General features: G+C 42.7%; 2 protein-coding genes across 3 annotated transcripts in view; both read right to left on the bottom strand.

The window, feature by feature from the left end:
* Positions 1–2,068: 2,068 nt before the first annotated feature.
* Positions 2,069–4,043, bottom strand: gpr151 (G protein-coupled receptor 151). The gene has a single exon (XM_014014686.1). The coding sequence runs from the start codon at positions 3,840–3,842 to the stop codon at positions 2,547–2,549; it is 1,296 nt and encodes a 431-aa protein (XP_013870140.1). The 5' UTR covers positions 3,843–4,043; the 3' UTR covers positions 2,069–2,546.
* Positions 4,044–9,123: 5,080 nt separating this feature from the next.
* Positions 9,124–12,614, bottom strand: part of LOC106521910 (serine/threonine-protein phosphatase 2A 55 kDa regulatory subunit B beta isoform) — an 84,707-nt gene continuing 81,216 nt past the window's right edge. For both annotated transcript variants that reach the window (XM_014014681.1, XM_014014682.1), the window contains exons 7-10: positions 11,117–11,286; positions 10,275–10,366; positions 10,067–10,190; positions 9,124–9,476 (exon numbers count right to left, since the gene is read on the bottom strand). In XM_014014681.1, coding sequence (XP_013870135.1) covers positions 9,321–9,476; positions 10,067–10,190; positions 10,275–10,366; positions 11,117–11,286 — 542 coding nt within the window. In that variant the 3' untranslated portion in view covers positions 9,124–9,320. The remainder of the gene's footprint in view (positions 9,477–10,066; positions 10,191–10,274; positions 10,367–11,116; positions 11,287–12,614) is intronic.

Raw genomic sequence — 12,614 nt, 5'->3', positions numbered from 1 at the left:
ATGCAAAATCAACTTTTTTATATCATGTTCAAGGAAGGAAGGAAGGAAGGAAGGAAGGAAGGAAGGAAGGAAGGAAGGAAGGAAAGATGATCGATGAATGGATCACTGAGGATGGATGTATGGGTGAAATGATGGATGGATAGATGGATGGATGGATGGATGGATGGATGGATGGATGATTGAGGANATCACTGAGGATGAAATGATGGATGGATGGATGGATGGATGGATCATTGTGGATCGATGGATGGATGGATGGATGAAATGATGGGTGTATGGATGAATCATTGTGGATGGATGGATGGATGGATGGATGGATGGATGGATGATTGTGGATGGATGGATGGAAGGATGGATGGATGGATCATTGTGGATGGATGGATGGATCATTGAGGATGAAATGATGGATGGCTGGCTGGCTGGATGGATGGATGGATGGATGGATGAATCATTGTGGATGGTTGGATGGATGGATGAAATGATGGATGGATGGATGGATGGATGGATGGATGGATGGATGGATGGATGAAATGATGGATGGATGGATGGATGGATGGATGAAATGACGGATGGATGGATGGACGGATGGATGGATGGATGGATCATTGAGGATGAAATGATGGATGGCTGGATGGATGAATGGATGGATGAAATGACGGATGGATGGATGGACGGATGGATGGATGGATGGATGGATCATTGTGGATGGATGGATGGATGAAATGATGGATGGATCATTGTGGATGGATGGATGATCATTGAGGATGAAATGATGGATGGCTGGATGGATGGATGGATGGATGGATGGATGGATGAAACAATGGATGGATGGATGGATGGATGGATGGATGAAATGATGGATGGATGGATGGATGGATAGATGGATGGATGAAATGATGGATGGATGGATGGATGGATGGTTGGATGGATGGATGGATGGATGGATGAACTGATGGATGGATTGTTGGATGGATGGATGGATGGATTGATGGATGGATGGATGGATCACTGAGTTGACATTACTCTGCTGATGTCTAACCCTTTCAAGTGGAAGCACAGTTAAATAACCTGACTCGTTTTTGGGAGGGCAGCCATTTAGCACCTGCTGCCTGTCACAATCACTGGCTCCAGGCCTTTCAGGCTGGAATTGGATAAAAACACACAAATGCAGATTTACTGGTTCATTAGTCAGGGGAAATGTCAAACCCAGAGGTGTAAACAGGRAACCCCAGGGGTGTTGGTCACATAATAGATGCAGTTATTAGTACCAGTCTTATGTTTTTACATGAACTGTCACATTTAATTATTTCTTTGTTTTAATGGTGAYTAATGCAGTATCAGTTTAGAAGACTAACTTTATTTATTTGCTGTGTTTRTGGCCAGGTCACCACCTCAGGGACTGATAGTGGGATACAGTTAAAGTGTTGCTCTGATTTAATAGCTCAGCTCAGGCAATAAAGGTCAACATAAATGATAAATGAGGGGAAAATGTCATTAAGGAAGGAAGAGAGAAAACAGAGGTTGTTGAGGGATGATTACATCCTACATTATTTGTATTTTTTCCTAACATTTTTATAATTTTTAAAAAGCTTTAAATTGTAACAAAATATGTATATAACTGTTGTTAGAGTAATGGAGGGATATTTACCGATGTTTACACTGCTTTTACAGCTGATTGTTTTAGGATTTCTTGACACATATGTACATTTAGATCAATAAAAAAGATTTTCTTATGAGTCAARTCCACCGATGACACCTCTGAGCTCCTTTCCTCTCATTAAAAACCCACTCAGGACAAAATTAATGAATCAGCRTCAGCAGGAACTGATCCCATTAAGACTCGACTGAGCCTAAATGTTCATGAGTGACTTACATTAATATTTATTCATTTCATTAAAAAACAACAAACAAAAACACATTACATACAACAAAACAATGCAAATCAAATAAAATGGAAGGCAGCAGAAAAAGAAAAAAATCTCATATCTGCTCCTATTTACAAAAAATATTATTGATTTCAAACAATTACTGGACTGAATAGACCAATTAGACTTAAACACAGAAAGAAAACCAGACAAAAGAAACACACAGCACATGCTACATATTGATATTATTCTTTATTGAAAACACCTGACAATCATATGCACAGTGAACACAATGAACCTCTCTTGATTCAAAAGAATAAAAACAGATGTTTAAACATTAAAAGACCAACTCCAYATTAATTTCCAACATGTTTAGAATAAATACAGATGATTGCACRTGAGTCAAATATAGTGTCAGGATTAAAAACCTTACATTGGAATTGTGTCTACTGCTCTTACAGCACACTGTATCTGTAATAATAAACTATATTTACACTGTTCCCCGAAAAGCTTTAACTTACAGCCATCAATAAGTAATTTGTTCAGCTTAATCAAGCAACATTGTTGCAAAGGTGACTATTTATACAGATGATACTGCTCTATTTGTTGGCACACGTTTTGAACAGTCTTACCTCCTGAACAACTGTAAACAYAGAACATCAATGATTGAAGATCAACCTGTTATTTTTTCTCCTCTTTGGTCTGGTTCTCCCACGGCACTGGATCATTTTCCTCTCCTTGCGATCCAGTCTCCCTCTCTTGCCAGAACTGCTCTACGTCTGGTAAGACTGGCCCGTCTTTTAGGCTCACCCCGTCCGTGTCGGTTCCCCCTGCTGCCGCCTCCTCTTCCGGCTGGGGCTGAGCCTCGCCGCTGGGCTTCTGGCCGAAGCTGAGCCGAACGCCCCCCTCCCCCGAGGGCTCTCGTCTGGGGCAAGGYGACTGGAGGGAGGTAGGGGTGTGGGGTCCGAGCCTTGGCTTGGGCAGAGGCTGTTTGCGGAGGGTGAGACGCCTCCACAGACCCCTGTAGCTCTCTCTGAACTCCTCGGAGAGGAAGAGGACGATGAGAGGGTTCACCAGCGACAGGGAGAAGGTGAGCAGTTGAGCGGAGAGGGCCAGGAAAATGGGTGGAGAGGAAATTTCTTTCTCCACCACGTGGCGCTCCCAAACCCACACCACCCACTGAGGCAGCCAGAGAACCGCCATGGCCACGGCGAGGCTGAAAAGCATCAAGGTGAGCCTCCTGGATCTGATCTGAGTACGCAGATTCTGGGTCTTACTGGAGCGGCGCTGGCAGTGGCCATAGGCCTTCCAGAAATACATTAGGGCAAAGCAGAGAGGTGCGCAGTAGACCCCCAAAGGGTACGCTTTGTCATACACAGACATGAAACCCTGGGCTTCAGGGGGAACCTTCGTCACGCACACAAATCCGTGAATCCCTCTCTGCAGCTCGGTAAAGAGCCACAGAGGAATGGTGAYGGAGCAGGCGGACAGCCAGACGAAGAAGGGCACCACCAGGATGGAGCCCAGGTGGATGCTCACCTGCCTGGTGGGRTTCGATACGTAGCGGCAGCAAGCCTTGGCCATGAACGCCACTGTGAGGCTCTTTGCGGCCATGCAGGACTGCAGGAACCAGTCGGCCGTCTTGCAYACCGCCCAGCCCAGATTCCAGCTGGGCCTGGAGTAGGAGGCGGCCCTGAAGGGCAYCGCGAACATCAGCAGCAGCCCGTCCGCAAACATCAGGTTAAAGATGAGGGAGTTGATGAGGGACAGCTTGCCCCTGTGCGCACTTGAAAACAGGATGACCATTGCCGTGAGGTTACAAGCCGCKCCCAAGACGCAGATGACTCCCAGGATGGCCGGAACCAGGACTCTGAGCTCGTTCGAGTCCCTTTGCTGGAACGAATCGAGTTTGGTAAATGTCCACTTCACTGTGGAGCTGTTCACCACAGTCGCATTGTCCTCAAGTGGCACGTCCATCGTTTTCAACAAGATAGCGCTCTAAAAACACAATTTATGGAAAGTCGAAAAAGCTTCTTGGTGGAAGAACTGCAAAAAGATGAACTTCTTTGAAAGCTAAACTGTAAAATATGTTGTAGAAGAGTAGATAAAATGATCGCTGACTCAGTCCAGAGTTACCAGCGGAGCTCCTGCCTGTGCACTGCTTTATCCTGAGATGTAATAATGCAGCCTCTGCAGCTAGATATAAAGATGCTCTTTGATTGACAGCTGGTGTCCCCAGCTGGCAAGATGTGCGTTGACTAGACCCACATGGGGCCAATTAAGAGAAACTCTGCGTAATGGGAACAAAGTACTGAAAAGGGAGTTCTAAATTAGGTGATTGTGATGTGTCAATCACATTAGGTTCTTTTTGATCCCATCACATTATGTTTACAGGCAGGAAATCAGTCTGGATTCATTACAGAAAAATATAAGCTTCAATGTCTTATTAACCAAAGAAATATGGGTAGATTTTTTCCCCTTGCTGCATCAATTGAATGTGATGCTTTTAACATTTAAATATTGTAGAAAATGAATGACTCAGGACAGCATGATCCATGGGCTTAATCCTTTTTTTCTGCACAAGAGGGCGCCCTCACACCACAAGCTGCATTAATTTTGGTTAAGACATGGGAAAAATAAGGTTAACCTCTTTGAATTGTAAAGTTGCCAAAGTGAAAAGACATCAGCTGCGCATTATTTTGGCATGGGTTGAAGGTCAGCTTCATTTGGTGAAAACTAGGGGTGTCTCCACACTGTGTTTTTCTAACCAAGTATGGTCAGAAACTGAGTACTTCTGTTTGAGTACCGATACTGAGCACCTTACGAGAACCTAAACATTGCATAATGAGTTTAAAAATACATTTCTTTTTTTCTCCCTATAGGTATACCACCCATCTGGATGGATCAAGCATGATATACACTGCTTGGCCATAAAAAAAAGTCATTATGATGTGGGGTTGCTGCAGTTGGTCAGGTCYAGGTTCAGCAACAGTATGTGGTCAAAGAATGAGGTCATCTGACTAAATATACTGAAGGACCAGGTTATTCCATCAATGGATTGTTTCTTCCCTGATGGCACGAGCATGTTCCAAGATGACAATGCCAGGATTCATCRGGCTCGAGTTGTGAAACAGTGATTCAGGGATCATGAGACATCATTTCACACATGGATTGGCTCCACAGAGTCCACTGAGAAGCTTTGTGTTGGATAAGGTCGGACTCTACAATCATCAATGCAAGATCTTGGTGAAAAATTAATGCAACACTGTATGGAAATAAATCTTGTGACATCGCAGGAGCTTAACCAAACAATGCCACAGTGAATGCATGCTGTAATAAAAGCTAAAGGCGGTCCAATGAAATATTAGTGTGTAACCTTTTTTTGGCCAGGCAGTGTATATACTGTTGCAAAAATTAACAATAACTAATAAGATTTTTTCCCAACCTGTTTACGTTTCTTAAACATGGAATGGACAAACTTTTCACTTGAAGTGTAAACTGGAACACGTCCTGATGCATCTCAGTAATCCAGGTAAAAAATCAAAAAGAAAAAAAATTGTATAGGTCTTCTGGACGGGTTCTTCTCTAATGAAACGTTTCGTCTCTCCTCCAAGAGACTTCTTCAGTCTGAGAGTTTCAGGCAAAATTCAGGCTTTTAAGCACTGCCTCCATGTGACTGATACTCACATCACATGGCTATCGTTGACACCTAATTAACACCTATTGTTAACAGGGGGTAGAGTGATACTGGCAATAGCAGCACTGTAGGAGGGGGACAACTGAAAACGGAGGCCTCCACCTCTGTTTAATGATGGACGGTCTTTCTTCACAAAAATGGCTTCTTTTACTCCTCTCTCAAACCAACGTTCCTCTCTATCAAGAATGAGAACATCCTCATCTCTGAAAGAGTGACCGCTGGCCTGTAAATGAGTGAAAACTGCAGAGTTCTGGCCATTAGATGTAGCTCGTCTGTGTTGGGACATTCTTTTGAACAGTGGCTGCTTTGTTTCCCCGATGTATAACTGACCGCAGTCCTCCTGGCACTTAACAGCTGGGGAACCGGCACAAACAGAGCAATGTTGTATATGCTGTTAAGTGCCAGGACTGCGGTCAGTTATACATCGGGGAAACAAAGCAGCCACTGTTCAAAAGAATGTCCCAACACAGACGAGCTACATCTAATGGCCCAAACTCTGCAGTTTTCACTCATTTACAGGCCAGCGGTCACTCTTTCAGAGATGAGGATGTTCTCATTCTTGATAGAGAGGAACATTGGTTTGAGAGAGGAGTAAAAGAAGCCATTTTTGTGAAGAAAGACCGTCCATCATTAAACAGAGGTGGAGGCCTCCGTTTTCAGTTGTCCCCCTCCTACAGTGCGGCTATTGCCAGTATCACTCCACCCCCTGTTAACAATAGGTGTTAATTAGGTGTCAACGATAGCCATGTGATGTGAGTATCAGTCACATGGAGGCTGGGCTTAAAAGCCTGAATTTTGCCTGAAACTCTCAGACTGAAAAAGTCTCTTGGAGGAGAGACGAAACGTTTCATTAGAGAAGAACCCGTCCAGAAGACCTATACAATTTTTCTTTTTTTTAAAAACTGGAACACATTGAATTTATTTATACCAGTACTGATACTAGTATTAGTATCAGTCTTGAGTATAAGACATTTTGTACAAGTATGACTTGTAAATACTGGTATTAGGACACCACTAATGAAAACCAAACACAGCATATACTTGTCAACGAAGTGGTGGAAGGGTGATGATGTGTTGCAGCAATAGAACCTGGGCACTGTGCAGTCATTGAGTCGACAATGAACTTCTCTGTACATCCAAGAATCTTACAGTTAAATGTGAAGCTGGTCCAATTGCTGAAGATTGAATGAACCTGGATCATTTATTAGGACAACAATCCTAAGCACAAGTGGTTCTTTTAAATTGTTGGTTTTGCACATCAGCGTTTCAGTTTTGTCTTGTTTTTTTGTTAAATGTTCAATAATAAGGTTTTTTTGTAAACTTAAAAGTAGTTTAGAACTGGTGAATTGGCTTTTTTCTGCAAAAATGTGGTTTGAAGGCTTAATGCTGAAACATTTTGTTCAAAAGTGTATGTAAAATAGCCAAAAATGCTGAAATTAGCTAAAAATTAGCTAAAGAACAAAGAGAATGTTTGCTGAATTAAGGAGTAAGTAGCTAAAATTATCACAAAATTGTGAATTTAGCTGAAAAAAGCAGAAAATAGATAAAAAAAAATCAAAAAGCTTAAATTAGAAAAATAAGCTGATAAAGGCAAAATAAATTCTAATTAGAATAGCTTAAAAAAGCAGAAAGATGGCTGAAATAGCAAAATTAAAGCTAAACTTAGCAAAAAAATAAGTTGAAGGAAGCTAAGATTATCACAAAAAAGAAAAAAAACTACCTTTAATTAGGAAAAAAGCAGAACCAGAACAAAAGGTGAAAACTGCAGAAAAAGTTTAACTATTTTGATGGATTTTAAGGATGTTGAAGACACCTTCATTCATTTTCAATGAGAAAAAGAAAATGTCCAAAAAGGCTGACTATCTTAAAAAGTATAAACAGCTAAAATATCAAAAGTCACACCTGGAATATCATAAATAAGCTGAAAGTTTTGATACATGTATTGTTGAATCAGCATAAAAATTGCAGAATGAGAAACATGCCAAAAAAACCCACAGAAGAATGGAAAAATGGATAATCTCTAAAAGCATTCACACAATCATTTTACAACATGGGATACACCAGACCATCTTTATCATGCTCTAATGCATTAACCCTTGACTTGACAGTGAGACTACTGTATAATAACACTTGTAACTACATTTAATTCAACAGATGTTCATAATAAGCAGGTCAGAAGATGAGCTTGCAAATCTTTATTCTGTTTTTTTATTATTCAAAGTAAGTCCAGTAAGCATAAAGACTGCATGGTGATTTCTTTGCATTTCAATACATTCTGAGCTATAAAAGGTTGTTCGTTTCAAWTAGAAGTGTCACAAAAGAACTTGTTTAGAAGATATTACTGTTAAAGGAGTCACACTTAAACATTCCCTGATTGCACAGAGTTCAGTTAAGCCTTTGACCGTTTGGCTTCTTGGGAGATAATCCATGAACCGGTCTGAGCCGAGAGCCCAGAATAAACCTGCCGCCTTATCGCCCCACCCCTCGTTATTTAGCAAGAGTAGAAACATGCACGACGGTCTAAAATGAAACCGATTTGAGCTGGAATCTCTGCACGGTGCTTCAAATGATCTGTAGATGTCCAAAAAGGGGGGGGGGGGGGGGACTCAATGCAGGCTTTTAAACTGAACGGGACCAGAACCAACAGACATGCAAACAGAAGAGTGTCAAGATATTCTAGCTCTTAATTCTAGCTGACAGGAGAAATGTTACAGTCAAACTGTTTCACGGGACACATTCATGGTGTTCCCCCATCTACAGATCATTATCAGCATTACTCAAACTGAACCAAATGTAATCAAGAGTTTATAAAATGCATTTTCGCCCAGAAAAATAACGTGGCTTTGTCTCTTCTCTGAAACAAGAACAGACTGAAGGTTYTCTGTACAAATCTTCTCCTGAGCTCACAAGCATGAAACCAGGTTTATGATGCAACTCCTTGAAACACATTGAGCTCCGTGAAGCTTTTTTCCCCTTTTTTTGAAGAAAAACTGTGAAGAAAAAAAAGAACAAAAAAACTACTATGTTAGCTTTTCATTTAAAACATTCTCACAGTCCCACCCACCCCCCACCCTCCCACTACATCAAACCCCCACATACCAAAAAAAGAAGGCACCACAGCTTCTAAACAGACTCACTGACCGAGAGAACGAAACAACAGCTTTAAATGAAAGGACTTGACAGGAGCCCTGGAAGGGCTTCTTTCACGTTAGAGACTAACAGACGTCTCGACAAGGAGACACAAAACTGGTTCCAAAGAGCCTGACCGTGTTCGTGGGAGTTTCTGCGGTCAGGCGTTAACAGTCTGCTCCTTTTCTCCGTCGCCAGTCACACCCAGCGTCACAACATTATCCCCTGGGTTAGAGGCAGCAGGGCTCAGCCCGTGTAGCAGAGTGACAGAAAGGGGGCGCTGATGCTACATGACAGTCCCGTCACACAGGCTGGCTTTCTGCTTCATATTCAGCCTTCCCTTTCATCCGCCCTCGTCGTCAGGGTCCAGAGGGCTGCTACATGGTATTATTCATGCAGCGATCCTCTTGTTGCATAAATGYGCAGGATTCGTTTCTCCGGGGAGGTTAAATAATTTATAATCAGAAGTCACGCTGTGGACTGAAGCGTTTCCCGCACAGCGTAGTCGTTCCTCCACAAATTCTTACTGGTCGTTTTTTTTTTTTTTTTCTCCCACACATCAGTTTGTGGATGTTTGACTCCTTTAAGACCAGAGTGATGGGGCAGGCTGCCTTTTTTTGTTGTTGTTGTTAGTTTACTTTGTCTTGGAAAATGTAGAGGTTGTTGGTGGCTGCTACAGCGATGATGTTCTCATGCGGGTGCCACGTCGTGTGAAGGATCTTCTTGCTGAAGTCGAGGCTGTCAACGCTGATCTCGTCCTTGCGACGCTTCCCGCCAACGCACACCTGAGGGACAGATACAGTCATGAGTTTTTTTTCGCATTTCGACTCCTGCATCCGGACCTGCTGCTAAGATGCGGAAGAAGTACGTAGGCGGACAGATTGACAATAAATTCACCTCACATTGTTGAGTTGGAGAAAAATGTAAAACTGACAGACTTTTTAAAGGGATCCATGATTAATTATAACATTAGACTACTTGATAAACATATATTTGAACTGTAAAATAAAGACTGTAAAAATATTGTTAAAAAGAATGGCGCAAAAGTAACAACAAAGGTGAGATATAAATATTAGACTCATCTGACATTTTCAGATAAAGCATGTTCAAACCATGTTTGCAGGATAATTAATATTCGATGCACGTGTAAAAAAAATTCCATTACCTAAAATGAGCTAAATACCAACAAGAACAAGCTGATGAAAAACCTTTAGGCCTTTGGTTCAGAAAATGGTTAGCCTATAAATGATTACGGTAAATATTTTTTTACATGACTCGAGCTGTTCGACCAATATGGGAGTCTCAAGCACCTAAAGTCTAAATCCAGTGGACTTTCATGTACGCAGGATTACGGCGATTATGCAAAGTGGCTCACCTTGCGAGGCTTCAGAATAGCTCGGGGCTTGCTGTTCTCTCGGGACGCTTCCAGCGTGACGTCTCGCTTGGTGTTGCGGTCGAACATTCGGAAGAAGTTGTTGTACGAGCCGGTCATTATGACGCTGAGGAGAGGGAACAGGCAGAGGGGTTACTTGGAGAGGTGCGTGGACCGACACGGCAATAGGCCGATGGAGAGGTCGTCCCACCTGTCTGATCCGTTCCAGACGCACTCAAACTTGTCAAAGATGCAGTCGTTCTCGTACAGGGAACAGAGCTTACCCCGTAAATAGTCGTGAACCTGAGAAAACAAAAAGCATGACTAAAAAACAACTGAACCCTCTGAACTGCCTTTTAGTAAATAACTATAAGCTGCCCAGCCATATGCTTGACTTTCAGTAATCCTCAAGTCCTGTTGACCTACGCTAAGATGCTAGGTAGCAGGTGGAAGCAGAATTGCAGAAAAAAGGGAATCCCTCGAGTCCAGCTGATGGCCTTATCAATCACGACCACATCAGACAGGGTGGATCACACGGTGGGAGGTTTAACCCTCCAGGATGCATCCGCACCAACACTATCCTCTGAAGGACGCTCGGCTCAATAACCCTTCCTGAGGTAATTGCTAAAGATGACAAGGTTACAGACTGACAGGCTGACAGCGAAACAGGATTACGCTGAGTGATTAGCCTGAAATCAATAAGTCTTGATTTGATTTGGCCGCAGCTGTAATTTACTAACTTCACCGGTAAAGAATTTTCTTCGGAGCATTCAGACCGTCCAAATGAGGCTCGAGCACAGAGCTGGGTGCGCATTTCCTGGCCGACAGGGCCACATCCGGCTCATTAGTGTGACCCTTTCAGCTCACGTGAGAAATCAAATACAATCAATCATTCATTTGCGGTGCTTTTATTTTGAAGGGAGGCGATACTTAAAATCGTATTATCCGAAACAGACGTCAAATGTGAACAGGGCTTTTTATTTTATTTTTTAACTAGACCTGGACTTCAAAGTATTTACTTAATGAAGTCAATGGCAAGACTCAAGAACATACCTGGTAGGTTTCAAGTGGTTTGTTCTCCATTTGGAGGTCCCACACTTTGACAGTGAGGTAGTCCCTTGTCATCAGGTAGCGTCCATTGTGGCTGAACTTCACGTCTGAGATGGATGAGATGATTTCGGAGAAAAAGGAGCGGGTGGATGGATCCTCTGGCTCCTCGAAGTCTAAAAGTGACAGAAGCCAAGAGAAAGAAGACATCGTCTTACGTACAGCAGAGAATCAGACTCGGTTCAAGTGTAAAATGTACATGGATCCATTGTTTTTTTTTAACATTTTATACTTAAAACAAAAGAATTGAATAAAGCACAGTTTTTGTTTGGATTGCAGTGGCTGTCACTGATGCAGACAACAATGCCTGGCTGTTGTCGCGGCAGCAGCTGCATCTCATCTCAGAATTATTCAGGGAGATAATCGCGGGTCAGCTCGGTGGGCAAATATTGGTTATGATTCATATTGATTTTGGCAGCTGCTGATCTGTGTGCAGACCGGCACATGGGGGGATGAGAGCCAGGCATTCCATCGTTAGCTGTCAAACCCGTCTTCTCCTCCCACCTCTCTCTCTCTCAAAGAAATAAATAAATAAAATAAAATAAAAAAAACCCCACCATTCTCCCCCCCTCGAGCCAATCCTTCCTCTACGGATGCCTGGAGTATCGCTCTGTGATGTGTCAGTGGGGAGCCTAACTAGGGAGGCTGCGTGAGAGATGAAAAAAATCAGGGGGGAGGTGAGGAAGGGATAAGAAAAACAAATCAATGTCAAAATGCTGGGCACACATGAGCCCTGTAGGATTTGTGTGTGTGTGTGTGTGTGTGTGTGTGTGTGTGTGTGTGTGTGTATGTGCCAGAAAAAGGGGTGTTTGTGAAGAATGTATTAATGCATGTGCGCGTCCCTGCCCCTGCCGCACCAGGGGTGTATAATAGGGTCCCCGGGGAGTCGACAGGAGGGGGTTAGAGGACTCGTTTGGTCCCTTTCACTCTGTCCTTGGGGGGCTTTTGCCAATTCCCTCCTAAATCCTGCTTCCATCCCTCACCCATCTATCCATCCTCGCTGTAACCCTGATTGATACGAGCAGGCTCCTGGTTTTATAGGTGAAGAAGGAGAGTAATTGTGAGACTGAGTTGTGTTTATAAAGTTATGTGTGTGTGTGTGTGTGTGTGTGTGTATGTGTGTAGCTGTTGCAGGAAGACAGAATGTGTGTATGTGATTCAGAGAAGACATTATACATATCTCTGAGCCATACAAGTTTATGCAGGGAGACAAGTATTGACATACCTACTGTATATCCTAAAGCTAACGCCTGCCTGCTTCATGGGTGTGTGTGTGTGTGTGTGTGTGTGTGTGTGTAATTGTTTCTGCTACAGAGTGAGGACCATAATGTTTTTTTATTCATTTAATTAAAATAAAACAACACAAATTCACATACAGTTTTTTTTAAATCAAATTAAATGAAAGGTAGCAGAAAGAAGAAAAAATCTTATAATCTCTGCCCCT

This window comes from Austrofundulus limnaeus, unplaced genomic scaffold (assembly GCF_001266775.1).
Source record: "Austrofundulus limnaeus strain Quisiro unplaced genomic scaffold, Austrofundulus_limnaeus-1.0 Scaffold118, whole genome shotgun sequence".
NCBI classification, from domain to species: domain Eukaryota; kingdom Metazoa; phylum Chordata; class Actinopteri; order Cyprinodontiformes; family Rivulidae; genus Austrofundulus; species Austrofundulus limnaeus.
This window is presented reverse-complemented; position numbering and strand designations above follow the sequence as displayed.